This window comes from Hibiscus syriacus, unplaced genomic scaffold (genome assembly GCF_006381635.1).
Source record: "Hibiscus syriacus cultivar Baekdansim isolate YM2019G1 unplaced genomic scaffold, ASM638163v2 tig00110933_pilon, whole genome shotgun sequence".
NCBI lineage: Eukaryota > Viridiplantae > Streptophyta > Magnoliopsida > Malvales > Malvaceae > Hibiscus > Hibiscus syriacus.
This window is the reverse complement of record NW_024062919.1, coordinates 1,892,897-1,907,529: the sequence shown is the minus strand read 5'-3', so window position 1 is coordinate 1,907,529 and position 14,633 is coordinate 1,892,897. Positions and strand designations below refer to the sequence as shown.

Below are 14,633 nucleotides of genomic sequence, written 5' to 3'. Positions count from 1 at the left end.
AGACCACTTGATTCGTGCACACGTAATGTACTTAAATCATAGTCACTAAAATAAAAATGCGTTGGAATAGTGATGGATTGTTAAATTGATGTCAACTATCTTACACTATAGGAAATGCCGGTAAATATTTTGTTATTTTCTACCTCATCATTATAAAACTAAAAATTGGAAGGAATTTTTTTTTTGATACTTCTAATAACATGATAGAAAAGAGAAAAATAACCGACATTATTTTGATGGAGTTATTACTGTTCTAACACATTAGAGTCAACTTGACAAAGAGTAGAAGTTCAAGGGCCAAAGTTGATACAATAAAAATTTAGCTTAATATAAGAAAAACCTAAACTATACATTTTTTTTCTCATTTAGGTATTTACATTTTTTTGGTTAATCCAATTACCTAAAGTTACAAAAGTACCCTTTTAAGTGTTTACTCGATGATACGATTGACGATAATGGTGACGACTACTGACAAGAGAGATGACAAGGGTGACAGTAGCGACGATAGCCGTGGTCGGCAAGGGAGGTTGTAAGGTTAGGGATTTTTGGGTTGATTTTGGGGATTTTAAGGGGTTTGGGTATTTTGTATAATTTTAGAGAAATTAGTTTTTTTTTAAAATATATTAATATTTATAAATTCTTTTTAAAAATAGAATTTATAAAATTACCCGAATGCGACATGTATTACTTAATAGAATAGTTTAACAACGATTACAATCAAGGCAATTAAAATGATAATTTTTGTAACATTAGACACTGAATTGAATGAAAAACAAGTTTAGACATCTAAATGAGGGGGAAAAAAAGCATAGTTTAGATATTTTTTATATTAAGGCTAAATTTGTAGCGGCTAATATGATTAAATTAGTAAAGTTGAGAGGCTGAAAAGGTCAAAACCTTTGAAAATTGTTTAAGAAAAGGTCCTGGATATAATTGTTTTATATATTTTTTTAAAATTTGGTAGATATGGCTATAATTGTTTGTTACTTCTCAAAATTAGATTTGACTTCACTTGCCTATTAGATTTCTCAGAGTAATTAACCTCAGCAAGTAAAGCATTCGAGGGTCCACTTATTAATGAGGTACCAACAGCTCCCTCCACCAAATAAATATACCAGTCTTCCGAAATATTTCTAATCAATCACACACTGAACCAGTCATGAATCCTGCTAAATCGTTTCTGAGAATACTGCTGTTTCTCTTTCTTTCTCACTTCTCCTTGTCTACAGATACCATAACACAAGATCACTTCATCAAAGATAACGATGAGGTCTTAGTCTCTGATGGCAAGACCTTTGCACTGGGATTTTTCAGCCCTGCCACTTCCAGGAATCGATATGTCGGCATCTGGTATTATCAGATTCCGGGGAACATAGTTGTTTGGGTGGCCAACAGAAACAATCCCATTAAAGATAACTCTGGGATCCTCTCGGTCGACAGTCGAGGCAATCTTGCGCTGTTCCAGAGAAACCAAACGCTTCCAGTCTGGTCTACAAACATCTCCATGGCAGGCAGTAGGGACTCCGTTGCTCAAATTTTGGATACGGGAAATCTTGTTTTGCTTCAGAGTGATGCCAGAAAGGACATATTGTGGCAGAGTTTTGATTATCCTACAAATACTTGGCTTTCTTTTCAGAGCCTTGGGGTGAATGTCCGAACCGGTGTGAACAGAGTATATACGTCTTGGAATTCGCCAGATGACCCTGGGGTTGGAAACTATTCCCTCAGGATGAACCCCAGCGGGTTTCCTCAAATGTTTTTGTACCAAGGGTCGACACCTTTGTGGCGAAGCGGGACATGGACAGGGCAAAGATGGAATGGTATACCTGAAATGACCAAAAACTTCATATTTAACGACACTTTTGTCAATACCGATGACGAAGTATCATTCTCATCCGATGTGAGAAATGCCTCCATCATATCAAGAGCGGTAGTGAACGAAACAGGAGTTTTTCAAAGATTAACATGGAACAACGAAGCGCAACGTTGGATTGACTTTTATTCGGCTCCAAAGGAAAGTTGTGATTTTTACGGGCACTGCGGGCCAAATGCTTACTGTAAGCCTGACATCACGGGTGATTTCGAGTGTTCGTGTTTCCCTGGATTCGAACCCAAATTACCCCAAGCGTGGTCTATAAGAGATGGGGCAGCAGGATGCGTAAGGAAGAGTGCTGTCTCCTTGTGTGGAAACAAAGAAGGGTTCATCAAGGTTCCACAGGTGAAGGTGCCAGACACTTCGGTGGCACATGTAGACATGACTATAGACTTGAAGCAATGCAAGGAAAAGTGCTCGAGGAATTGTTCATGCATGGCTTATGCTAGTGCATACTCTGATATCGACAGAGGGATTGGCTGCTTGGCATGGCATGGAGATTTGGTGGATGCGAGGACATATACCCATACGGGACAAGATCTATACATACGAGTCGATAAAGACGAGTTAGGTACGTGTTGTATATGCAAGTTGCAGCCATAATGTTTTTTGCTTATTTCATGATTAATTCCAATTGCAATCTTGTTAGCTCGGCATACAAAGAAAGGTTTACTTCAGAAGAAGGCAGTGCCTGCGGTTATCATAGTTTCTTTAGCTGTAGCGTTTCTCATTCTCGTGGCCCTTTTGCGTTGCTTTGTAAGACGACAGAAAAGAAGTACGTACCACTTTTTCTTCTGTTTTAATTCATGTATTCGCATTTTAACAACGAAATTGTGCTTTGAGTATTGACAGCAGCAAGAATAAGAAACAACGAAGATATGTTCAGCTTAGCCACATTCGAAGATTCTTTAGGTGTAAAGGAGATTGACGAGACAAGAAGAAATGGAGATTTACCATTCTTTCATTTGAGCACCATTGCTTCTGCCACTAGTAACTTCTCTTCTGATAACAAACTTGGACAAGGTGGCTTTGGCCCCGTTTACAAGGTAGTTTGTCTTCACAGCTATTTTCGTACATATCGACGAGCAATGAAACTCCTATTACTATTGTGTTTGCAGGGTGTTCTGTTAAATGGAAAAGAGATTGCAGTGAAAAGGCTATCAAAGTACTCAGGGCAGGGAGTAGAAGAGTTTAAGAATGAAATAATGCTAATTGCAAAACTTCAGCACAGGAATCTCGTAAGGATGCTGGGATGTTGCATTGAGGGTGAAGAGAAGATGTTAATCTATGAGTTCTTGCCTAATAAAAGCTTAGACTCTATTATTTTCGGTATGTCTTCTTGCGAATCGTGGATTACTCATGCCAAATACTACAATTTTTAAGTTATGCAATAATTCCTATCGATGAAAAACTGATTTGGAATCCAGATGAATCGAAAAGATCATTGTTGGATTGGACAAAGCGTTTAGAAATTATCTGTGGAATTGCTCGAGGAATGTTGTATCTTCATCAAGATTCCAGGTTAAGAGTCATTCACAGAGATTTGAAAGCGAGCAATGTCTTACTAGATGCTACAATGAATCCCAAAATTTCAGATTTTGGCATGGCTAGAATTTTTGGAGGAGATCAAACCGAAGGAGATACCAAACGTGTGGTTGGAACATAGTAAGCACTGCAAATGCAAAGTTTGGAGCAAACTTCTGCCACATGTTTCGAACAAGATCTCACCGTTTCCTTTCTGTTTTGTCCATTTTTAGCGGTTACATGTCGCCGGAGTATGCAATGCATGGTCACTTCTCGATGAAATCCGATGTCTATAGCTTTGGAGTCCTGCTATTAGAGATCATCACCGGAAAAAAGAACAGCAGTTATGTTCCTGATAGTCCGTCTTTGAATCTGGTCGGACATGTAAGTAACCAAAATTTTAGTACAATTTCCCATTCAAGTCATGATTTCCGATTAACGTTGTTTCAGGTTTGGGAGTTATGGAAAGAAGACAAAGCCATGGAAGTTGTTGACTTGGCATTAGGGGGTTCATATTCTAATGAAGAAGTTTTGAAATGCATTCGAATTGGGCTGTTGTCCGTTCAAGAACATGCAACACATCGACCAACGATGTCCACAGTTGTTTCTATGTTATGTAACGAAACAACTCTTCCTTCTCCGGAACAACCTGCATTTATAGAGCAGAAGATTCACAAAGGAGACGAGAGATCGAGTAGGGAAGGAGCCAACTCCGTAAATGGTGTGACAATCACTATGGTTCTAGGTCGATAGACATTTAATGCTTCATATATTGTGTATATAATATACATTATCAACTTTTTAAATAACACAATTTTATCATATACGAGCTCATTCGGTTCATAAGTTAGCTGGCAGGTTCAAATGGAGACAACACATCATTGTGACAACACCCATTGTGAACAGACAGGTTTAGGGACAACAGCTAATGTTATATGTTTGCTGGATAAGAGAGAAAATGTTAGCAAACTACCAGGAACAACCAACAGTTGTGTTGCTTGGCGTGAGAATATGGTGACACGGACACCTTCCCATTATCTTGCGTCTATTGGTCGGATATTGTGGGAAAGATGGGAAATTTGGGAGCAGAGGCCGAAAATGCGGGATTGAAGGTCTGTTTTAGCTGCTACTACCGAATAATAATAATAAATAGGGTACAGTACACAGATGGTCTCACGAATATTAAAAGTTACAACACGATCCCATGACTATAGAGAGTTGCTTTGTTGAGTCGACTGACTATTAAAAGTTACAAAATGATCACCCGACTATTCATTATGTTCGAAACTTGTCATTTTCCTTTAAAAATTTAACAATTGTTTGAGCTGGATGTTAACATGTTGGCTGAGATATGATAGTCGTTTGAGATTATGAGATCATATTTTATTATATCTCAGTTAGTAGGTTTACGTCCAGCTCATATCACCCTTAATTTTTTAATGGAAAAGAACGAGTTTGAAACAAAATGAATAGTTGAATGATAATTTTATAACTTTTAATTGTCGAAAAACTCAAAACATCAATATCCTATAGTCAATGAACCATTTATATACTTTATCCTAATAAATAATAAAATAAGTTAACTAGCTTATCATTTATGAACAAAATTCTTCTTCCTCTGTATTATACCTCTAATTGTCAAATATCCAAAAACTCGATTTTTTACTCAAATATCATCCTAAAAACAATTAATTATCAAAATAATATTCATTGTTGATTAATTTTCAATATAACACCCTTTTATGTCATGAAAGCGGAAGACGCTTTCTACCGAAAGCTATGATATCTTCTGATGAGTTTGTTTGTATGAGAAAAGCTATGAGAACAAGTTATAAAAATTATATTCAGTACTTGATTAATAAAGGTGGTAAATTCTGATAAATAACTTGATCGAAATTATCATTATTTTATTTTTATTTTGGTTTACGTTATTTTCTATTTGAAGTTTTGATTTTTGTATAAAATATTTATTATATTTAAGTAATAGTTTAATTATCATGAATGATTTAAAAATATATGTTTATCTAAAAAAAATTAAGTATCAAAATTAGGGTCTCTTATAAAGCTCGACATAATATCTTAGGTCTACTATTTACTGATCAAATTTAGGATGTTATAATAAATATCTTATAAAGCTCGACATAAGGTATTTGAGCGTTTATTGTCAAATGATTGAAAGATTTTAAAATAGATATTATCACTTATAAGAACTCTAGATTAATTAAAAAAATATTTACATAACAAAATATATCATACACTTATGACTTTGAAACTGTTATCTGAATCAATCAATACATAGCCTATATCACATCCAAAGGCATTTAAAACAACATAACCTATTTAATCAAATATCACAAGCATAACATGAATTAATAATATATAATATAAAGAGCATCAATAGTATTTTAGCGTACAAATTTAGCATAGTTTTTCTTAGTAATTTAATTGATTGTAAGATAATATATGTTCATAATTTTTTAAATTATTGACTATTAACAATATATACACCCAGTAAATTCAATTGCTCGAAATCAGGATTTAAAAAAAATAACACCCCTTTAATCACTAATACTACTCAATAGGTTCAAATTTAACATAATTTAGAACCTAACACATTTCACAATTATTTTATAAATTAGTTTGGATTACTGTAGCCAATTGGTTACATAGACTTAGATCGATGCAAAAATCCATAACGGATAACACTGAATAAGTTATAATCCATCACATTGACTGAAGGTAAGGATGGATCTAGAGGAGGATGGGTGAAGACAATTGTTTTTTCTGAAAATTTTAAATTCCTATATAATTTAGATATTTTCTGTTGAAAATCTAATTTTGTCCCTCTAAAATTTTATAAATTTACCTCATATAACATAAAATCATGCGTTCGTCCCTACCTTAATGCATCACCAAAAAGCAATATAATATATCCACCAAGATTATACCTAATCATCCGAAGGCTACAACACATTAATCCGTACCATAAGCACTGTTACGGATTAATCCATTTTTGTGAATTTCCTTTATAAACGATATATCTTATCAAGATAGAAATTAGTTCCAGATTTAGATAAATCATCATATCAGTAAGCAATTTATCATCATTTTCTCATTAACAAACTTTAGATATTTAGAATAGGATAACTATCCCTCTAATGTGCCTCAGAATCATACAAATTTGTGCCTCAGAATAATGGTATTTTGTTAACTTCCTTTCGAACTTTCTCTTTCATTTTCTATCATTTTCCCTTCCATCAAACACCATCATAGTTGTAACCAAAAAAACAAAAAACACCATCATAGCTTGAATCTTGGAAATCTAATCTACCAGTGGAAAAAATAGCATGCACCAACCATCAAAGTACTCTTCATTAAGAAAACGGATGGTCCAACTTCGGCTATTAAGCACTATAACATGTCTAGCGAGCTAGAACCGTAGTGACCGTCACACCATTTACAGAGCTGGTTCCTTCACTATTTGATCTCTCATCTCCATTCCGAATTTTCTTTTCTATAAATGCAGGTTGCTTTGGGGAAGGAAGCCTACTTTTGTTACTTAACATAGAAACAACCTTGGACATCGTTGGTCGATGTGCTGCATGTTCTTGTACGCACAACAGCCCAATTTGAATGCATTTCAAAATTTCTTCATTAGAATATGAATTCCCTAATGCCAAGTCAACAACTTCCATGGCTTTGTCTTCTTTCCATAACTCCCAAACCTGAAACAACGTTATTGGAAATCATGACTTGAATGGAAATTTTGAAACCACAATTTGGTTACTTACATGTCCGACTAGATTCAAAGACGGACTATCGGAAAAATAACTGCTGTTCTTTTTGCCGGTGATGATCTCTAATATCAAGACCCCAAAGCTATAAACATCAGATTTCATTGAGAAGTGCCCATGCATTACATATTCCGGTGACATGTAACCGCTGAAAACAGTTAAACAGACAGGAAATGGTGAGAATTTCTTTGAAACATGTAGCAGTAGTTTGCTCGAAACTTTGCATTTGCAGTGCTTACTATGTTCCAACCACACGTTTAGTATCTCCTTCGGTTTGGTCTCCCCCAAATATTCTAGCCATGCCAAAATCTGAAATTTTGGGATTCATTGTATCATCTAGTAAGACATTGCTCGCTTTCAAATCTCTATGAATGACTCTTAACCTGGAATCTTGATGAAGATACAACATTCCTCGAGCAATCCCGCAGATAATTTCCAAACGCTTTGTCCAATCCAACAATGATCTTTTCGATTCATCTGGATTCCAAATCAGTTTTTCTTCAAAAGGAATTATTGCATAACTTAAAATGTAGTATTTGGCATGAGTAATCAATGATTCGCAAGAAGACATACCGAAAATAATAGAGTCTAAGCTTTTATTAGGCAAGAATTCATAGATTAACATCTTCTCTTCACCCTCAATGCAACATCCCAGCATCCTTACGAGATTTCTGTGCTGAAGTTTTGCAATTAGCATTATTTCATTCTTAAACTCTTCTACTCCCTGCCCTGAATACTTTGATAGCCTTTTCACTGCTATCTCTTTTCCATTTAACAGAACACCCTGCAAACACAATAGTAGTAGGAGTTTCATTGCTCGTCGACATGTACGAAAATAGCTGTGAAGACAAACTACCTTGTAAACGGGGCCAAAGCCACCTTGTCCAAGTTTGTTATCAGAAGAGAAGTTACTAGTGGCAGAAGCAATGGTGCTCAAATGAAAGAAAGGTAAATCTCCATTTCTTCTGGTCTCATCAATCTCCTTTACACCTAAAGAATCTTCGAATGTGGCTAAGCTGAACATATCTCTGTTGTTTCTTGTTCTTGCTGCTGTCAATACTCAAAGCACAATTTCGTTGTTAAAATGCGAATAAATGAATTAAAACAGAAGAAAAAGTGGTACGTACTTCTTCTCTGTCGTCTTACAAAGCAATGCAAAAGGGCAACAAGAATGAGAAACGCTGCAGCTAAAGAAACTATGATAACCGCAAACACTGCCTTCTTCTGAAACAGACCTTTCTTTGTATGCCGAGCTAACAAGATTGCAATTGGAATTATTCATGAAATAAGCAAAAAAGAATATGGCTGCAACTTGCATATACAACGCGTACCTAACTCTTTTTTATCGACTCGTATGTATAGATCTTGTCCCGTATGGGTATATGTCCTCGCATCCACCAAATCTCCATGCCATGACAAGCAGCCAATCCCGCTGTCGATATCAGGGTATGCAGTAGCATAAGCCATGCATGAACAATTCCTCAAGCACTTTTCCTTGCATTGCTTCAAGCCTATAGTCATGTCTACATGTGCCGCACAAGTGTCTGGCACCTTCACCTGCGGAACCTTGATGAACCCTTCTTCATTTCCACACATGGAGATACCGCTCTTCCTCACGCATCCTCCTGACCAATCTGCTATAGCCCATGCTTGGGGTGATTCGGTTTCGAATCCTAAGAAACACGAACACTCGAAATCACCCGTGATGTCAGACTTACAGTAAGCATTTGGCCCGCAGTGCCCTTAAAAATCACATCGTTCCTTTGGAGTCGAATAAAAGTCAATCCAACGTTGCGCTTCGTTGTTCCACACTAATCTTTGAAAAACTCCTGTTTCGTTCACTACCGCTCTTGATATGATGGAGGCATTTCTCACATCGGATGAGAATGATACTTCGTCATCCGCGTTGACAAAATTATCGTTGAATATGAAGTTTTTGGTCATTTCAGGTATACCATTCCATCTTTTCCCGGTCCATGTCCCGCTTCGCCACAAAGGAGTCGAGCCTTGGTACAAAAGCATTTGAGGAAACCCGCTGGGGTTCATCCTGAAGGAATACTTTCCAACCCCCGGATCATCTGGTGACTTCCAAGACGTATATACTCTGTCCACACCGGTTCGGACATTCACCCCTAGGCTCTGAAAAGAAAGCCAAGTATTTGTAGGATAATCAAAACTCTGCCACAATATCGCCTTTCTAGCATCACTCTGATGCAAAATAAGATTTCCCGAATCCAAAATTTGAGCAACGGAGTTCCTAGTGCCTGCTATGGAGATGTTTGTTGACCAGACAGGAAGTGTTTGGTTTCTCTGGAACAGTGCAAGATTGCCTCTACTGTCGATTGAGAGGATCCCAGAGTTATCTTCAATGGGATTGTCTCTGTTGGCTACCCAAACAATTATGTTCCCCGGAATCTGATAATACCAGATGCCAACATATCGATTCCTGGAACTGCCGGGGCTGAAAAATCCTAGTGCAAAAGTCTTGCCACTAGACACTAAGATCTCATCGTTATCTTTGATGAAGTGATCCTGTGGTATGGTGTCTGCACAGACGCAACAGTGAGAAAAGAGGGAAAAAAGCAGTATTCTGAGAAGCGATTTAGCAGGATTCATGACTGGTTCGGTTTATGATTGATTAGGAATGTTTTGAAAGAAGATAAATTTATGTTGTGGGAGGAGCAGATGGTCACTCATTAATAAGTGGACCTCGAATGTTTTACTTGCTGGGGTTAAGGCAAGTCAAGTTGAATGTTGAAAAATAATTGATAAGGAATTATACCCATATCTACCAAAAAGAAAAACAATTTTCACTCTACAAAGACACTGCATTAAAATTTTATTGGACACTAAACAACTCAGACAAGTTCAGCTAACTGATTTGGACCTGTTGTGAGAGTCTTTAGTTAGTAAGAGACCGAGGCAAGTTCATCTGTGTATCTTATGAAGTATATTAATAGATGTAACTTGCATATACGACAGGTACCTAACTCGTTCTTATTCACTCGTATGTATAGATCTTGTCCATACCAAGTCAAGCATCCAATCTCTCTCTCGATATCAGAGTATGCACTAGCATAAGCCATGCATGAACAATTTCTCAAGCACTTTTCCTTGCTTTGCTTCAACCCCATGCTAGTGTCTGAAACTGCTGCCGAAGTGTCTTATTACCTTTACATGTACACTCGAAATGACCTGAGAGATAAGGGTTGCATTAACCATTTGACCCACAATGAGAAGCCGTTTAACATATTGCGAGACAAGGTTTTCATGTGCTTAAGGTTCAAGTTTTTACTTGAGTTTAGGTTTGAATCGAGTTCAAGATCGAGTTTGAAATGAAATCGAGTTTAAGCTTCAATCAACTAAGTCTGAGAATATTTCAAGTCCAATTTTTTTTAAACTCAAGACGAGCTTCAATTTTTTATTTTGATTTCGAATTGAATTTAACAAATCGAGTCCAGCTTCAATTTTTGTTTACGAATTCTAGTTGAACTTGATAATTTTTAAGCTCGTGGTTTTTCAAATCAAGTTGAGTTTAACTTTAAATGTTTCGAGTCAAGTTAAACTCAACATTACTCAAACTCGACTCGTTATCTGTTAAGAAAGTGGTTATTCGGTTCGTTATCTGTTTAAAGTTTGTTGGATCAGTTAACATCTCTGGTTGGGTTAGAAAAGCAAAGAATTGGGCTATGGCTAAGGCATGTTGGATTTATGGGCTTATTCATCTACTCGTCGGCGACTCTGTTGATTGGCCTTTGGTGACTTCAGACATATACAATGGTACAATAATATAACGTAATTATATATATATTTTTTGATAAATTTTTCATCTATTTTAATGATTTAATGTATACGTGAATTTATTTTTAATTGAATTGTATATTTTATTAATAATTTTAATGTGAATATCAGACATTGATATACATCACTAATGCCATACATCGATATATATTATTAATATAAAATAAGATAAAAATTCATACATTAACATTAAATTATGTTAAAATGGGTTTTTGTTATTGAGCTTTCAAACATTATAAAATAAATATTAAACTTTGAATTTTATTAAATAAATTGACAACAACTATTAATTTTTGTTAAATGGGTGATGTCAACGCTAAATAAAGGAAATATTTCATTTGGCCCCTTAATTATAACAAAAAAATATTTCTGATATTTTTCAATAATTTTAAGAAAGATTTATAAAAAAAATAAACTTAAATTTAGATTTGTTTATTTTAATTCAAACATAGCTCTAAAATGAAATAAATTTTAGATGATAAAACTTAAAATACTCGATTAATGAACTTAACAAGACTAGATTTTAAAATAAATTGAACCCCAACTCATTCAAACTTAAAATAATTAGTCTTAATTGCGTTTATATGTTTTAGTTTTACCAACTATCAACTCACAGTTGCTGAATCTAAGCAACTACATATACATAAAGAAACTGAAGCTCAAGACAAATACAGTGATCTAATGCAGTAAACGAAAGAAGAAAAAAACTTGCAATACGATATATTGATATTACATTTGCTTGCGTATTCATCAATAGAAAAAAAAAACATCAATGCCCTACATATCGTACATTGGATTCGCGCTCAGGAGGTTAAAAATGGGTGAACTTGAAATTTTTGGTCCAACAATCATTGACGACGGCGATCAGTGAAGATCAATGAAAACAATCAACAAAGATCGATAACGATGATGAGCGGCAGCCGGTGACGGAGACTTGCCATACTGTTTTCTTGGACAAATATTTGTTGAATGAAATCTACGAACTCGTAAGCACCGAATATGAAAACTCTTATGATACATTAAATCACACTGTTTTGTTGATATGAATATACATGATAACAATGCAATTTGGGTCGGAGATTCTTACACGATGGAATAGAAAAAAGGAAAGCCTGAATTGAAACGGGATCATTTCCGAGAGGTTAGACAGCTTGATAAAACAATAAAGTTGGCGACAAAGCTTTTTGTCCTAATGAACAGCCCAAAATTGAAAGAATATGTAATAATGGTGTAACACAACAGGTTCCTTGGAAGGCCATTATGAACCATATGGTTTGATTCGTTTATGGGGTGGACAAAGATTAGATTCAAAGCAGCGAAAAGAAATTACTCTTTTTCAACCTAAAAAGAAACTAAACTTGAAGTAGAAGACAGCTATTGTTTGAGTTCTCCTTTGATTTGCCAAAACAAGACAAAGGGAAAGGAATTTATACAAGTGATACATCGTGAACTACGTGGACTTGTTTATTTTAATATATAACAGCGGCGTGATTCAAGTCTTTTTCCTCGCTTTGTGTTGGTGAACTGAGTTTATAAATATCAAGACAATCTGAATTCGCTTCTAATACAGTGGATCATCACGACATAATTATCGTTTCATGTAATTATTTTATTTACATTTTTTCAAATAGTGCTAATGTCTTGTTTTTAGTTATTTTACCATCATATACTACCAACAATGATGCCTAGGTCCATGCTATTCCTTTGAGTAAGATATAGTTCATGACTCGAATTCTATATCATTTCGGCCTAAAAGTTTTATGGTATAATACCCATTAGCCGATCAATTCAAAAGGTGACCGGAAAGCTAATACAATGGAAAAGCAAGCGTCAAGACCATGTATGCCAATCATACCAATGAAGCTATAGTTTTCATTTCTAATGATTAGTGACTTGCCATAGGCGATTCTTCAACGTTAAGCTTCTTTGAGGATTTTGGGTACTTTATTGGTCCCTTTTCCTTTTGTTGGTTTTCATTTCTTTGACATTGCTTTGAATAATATGTTGGAACCAACATACTGAAGAAATAATGACGTTAAATGGCCATTGTCCTCGTGTGATCAATCATGTCTACGTGAAGTGCTGAATTAAGGCATAGATGATCAATAAAAATGAAGTCTCTCTCTCTTTGAGAATTTCATTTCCCCAAGTAGTTTGAAGGTAGTCTTAATCGATAACACGTAAATTGACAATTAATTTAGTATTATTTATTAAAATATACTAGAGATCTGATTTTAAGTGGTACGATTAATTAATTTTCTCTCACATTAACTTTTTATAAATATGAGGTGAATATATACTCTTGCATGCACGATATTCAAATTCAAGATCTTAATAGATAACAATAAATCTCTTAACCAATGAAGTTATTTGATTTGTTCTCTTATTAATATTAAGAAAACTATTGATTGCCTAATATATAAACATGAGCTATGATGAGGAATTGTCATATTTTGAAAATAAAAACATAATATTAAAAATTAATTTCCAACATTTATTAAAATGGTCATTTTTGTCCTTTTTTTTTTGAATATTTTGACCCTCAATATTTTATTTTAGGGTAACAATGCTCCGAATATTTGACTAAATACTCACTCTGGCTCTTATTCTTTTTATTGAAGCATTTTGGTCCTCAATGTTTCATTTTAAGATAAAAAAATTCATATTTTGAAGCGTTAATCGTTTACTAACTAACAGTTTCCATTCATAGAACGACATTTTTATCCCAAAATAAAACGTTGGAGACAAATATTCTGACAGATAATAAGAGCCAAAAATGACTATTTAATTAAACATTACAAACTTTTTGAGATTATGCCTTTAAAAATTGTAAGGAAAATTACTATTCCGAGGGAAAAACTCATTACTGATGTCAGATCAATACAGAGCTTTACCGACGGAAAGGTGACCGTCACTAATATAACAATAATTATTATTATTTCCTTAAAGTCTATACGGTTACTATTGAATTATGCTAGTCCTTACTCCTTAGTGGTTAAGTCAGGATAAAGTTGCTGAAAAGTGAAAATTCCAAAATTAAAACCAAAGAAAAGTTATGCAGACCAAAAGTGGAGCTAAGGATAATTATGTGTTAAACATGTTTTAGCAATGACCTAGGTGTTCTAAATGAATACTTAAGGAAGAGTCAATTACTTGACACACATGTAACATGAATAAAAAATACATTTGATATGTATCAAAAAGAAAATCTATAGCTTTCAACTTTTTATTTTTTATATAGAAGGTGATAAAATAATAATGATAAAGAAATTAGGTATAAAAAAATTAAAAATGATGATATTCTATTTCAATCTTATTTTATTTAAGTTGGTGTTTTAGGATTCTTGATCGAAACAAATAGGTGATTTATCCCTTCTGATTTGGGTGAAGAGTCGTAGTTAGTAAGAAATTAATCTTGGTCGGTGTCAAATTATTATGTCTCCATAAGGAGATAGAAGAGAGATGAGTAAGTGAAAGAAAGTTTCGTCATTTCTCTTTGTCTTGATCGAGAGTCTTTACAGTGACCTTTGGTTTTGGTGTCAAATGATGGTCACCCGTTGATATGGTCAGCCAACAGTAAATTTTAGCTCTAGTAAGTCCTGTGAGCATGTCAAAGGTCATGTTAAATATTAAGACTTCTC

The 14,633-nt window shown here is 34.7% G+C and overlaps 1 protein-coding gene and 1 pseudogene across 1 annotated transcript; one reads left to right on the top strand and one right to left on the bottom strand.

The window, feature by feature from the left end:
* The first annotated feature begins 1,070 nt into the window (after positions 1–1,070).
* On the top strand, positions 1,071–4,150 carry LOC120147209 (G-type lectin S-receptor-like serine/threonine-protein kinase RKS1). Its single transcript, XM_039160642.1, has 7 exons — positions 1,071–2,444; positions 2,523–2,648; positions 2,726–2,919; positions 2,992–3,202; positions 3,301–3,538; positions 3,631–3,781; positions 3,848–4,150. Exons 1-7 carry the CDS (start codon positions 1,160–1,162, stop codon positions 4,148–4,150), a joined length of 2,508 nt encoding a protein of 835 aa, XP_039016573.1. The 5' UTR covers positions 1,071–1,159.
* Positions 4,151–6,564: 2,414 nt separating this feature from the next.
* LOC120147005 lies at positions 6,565–9,835 on the bottom strand (annotated as a pseudogene).
* Positions 9,836–14,633: the final 4,798 nt, after the last annotated feature.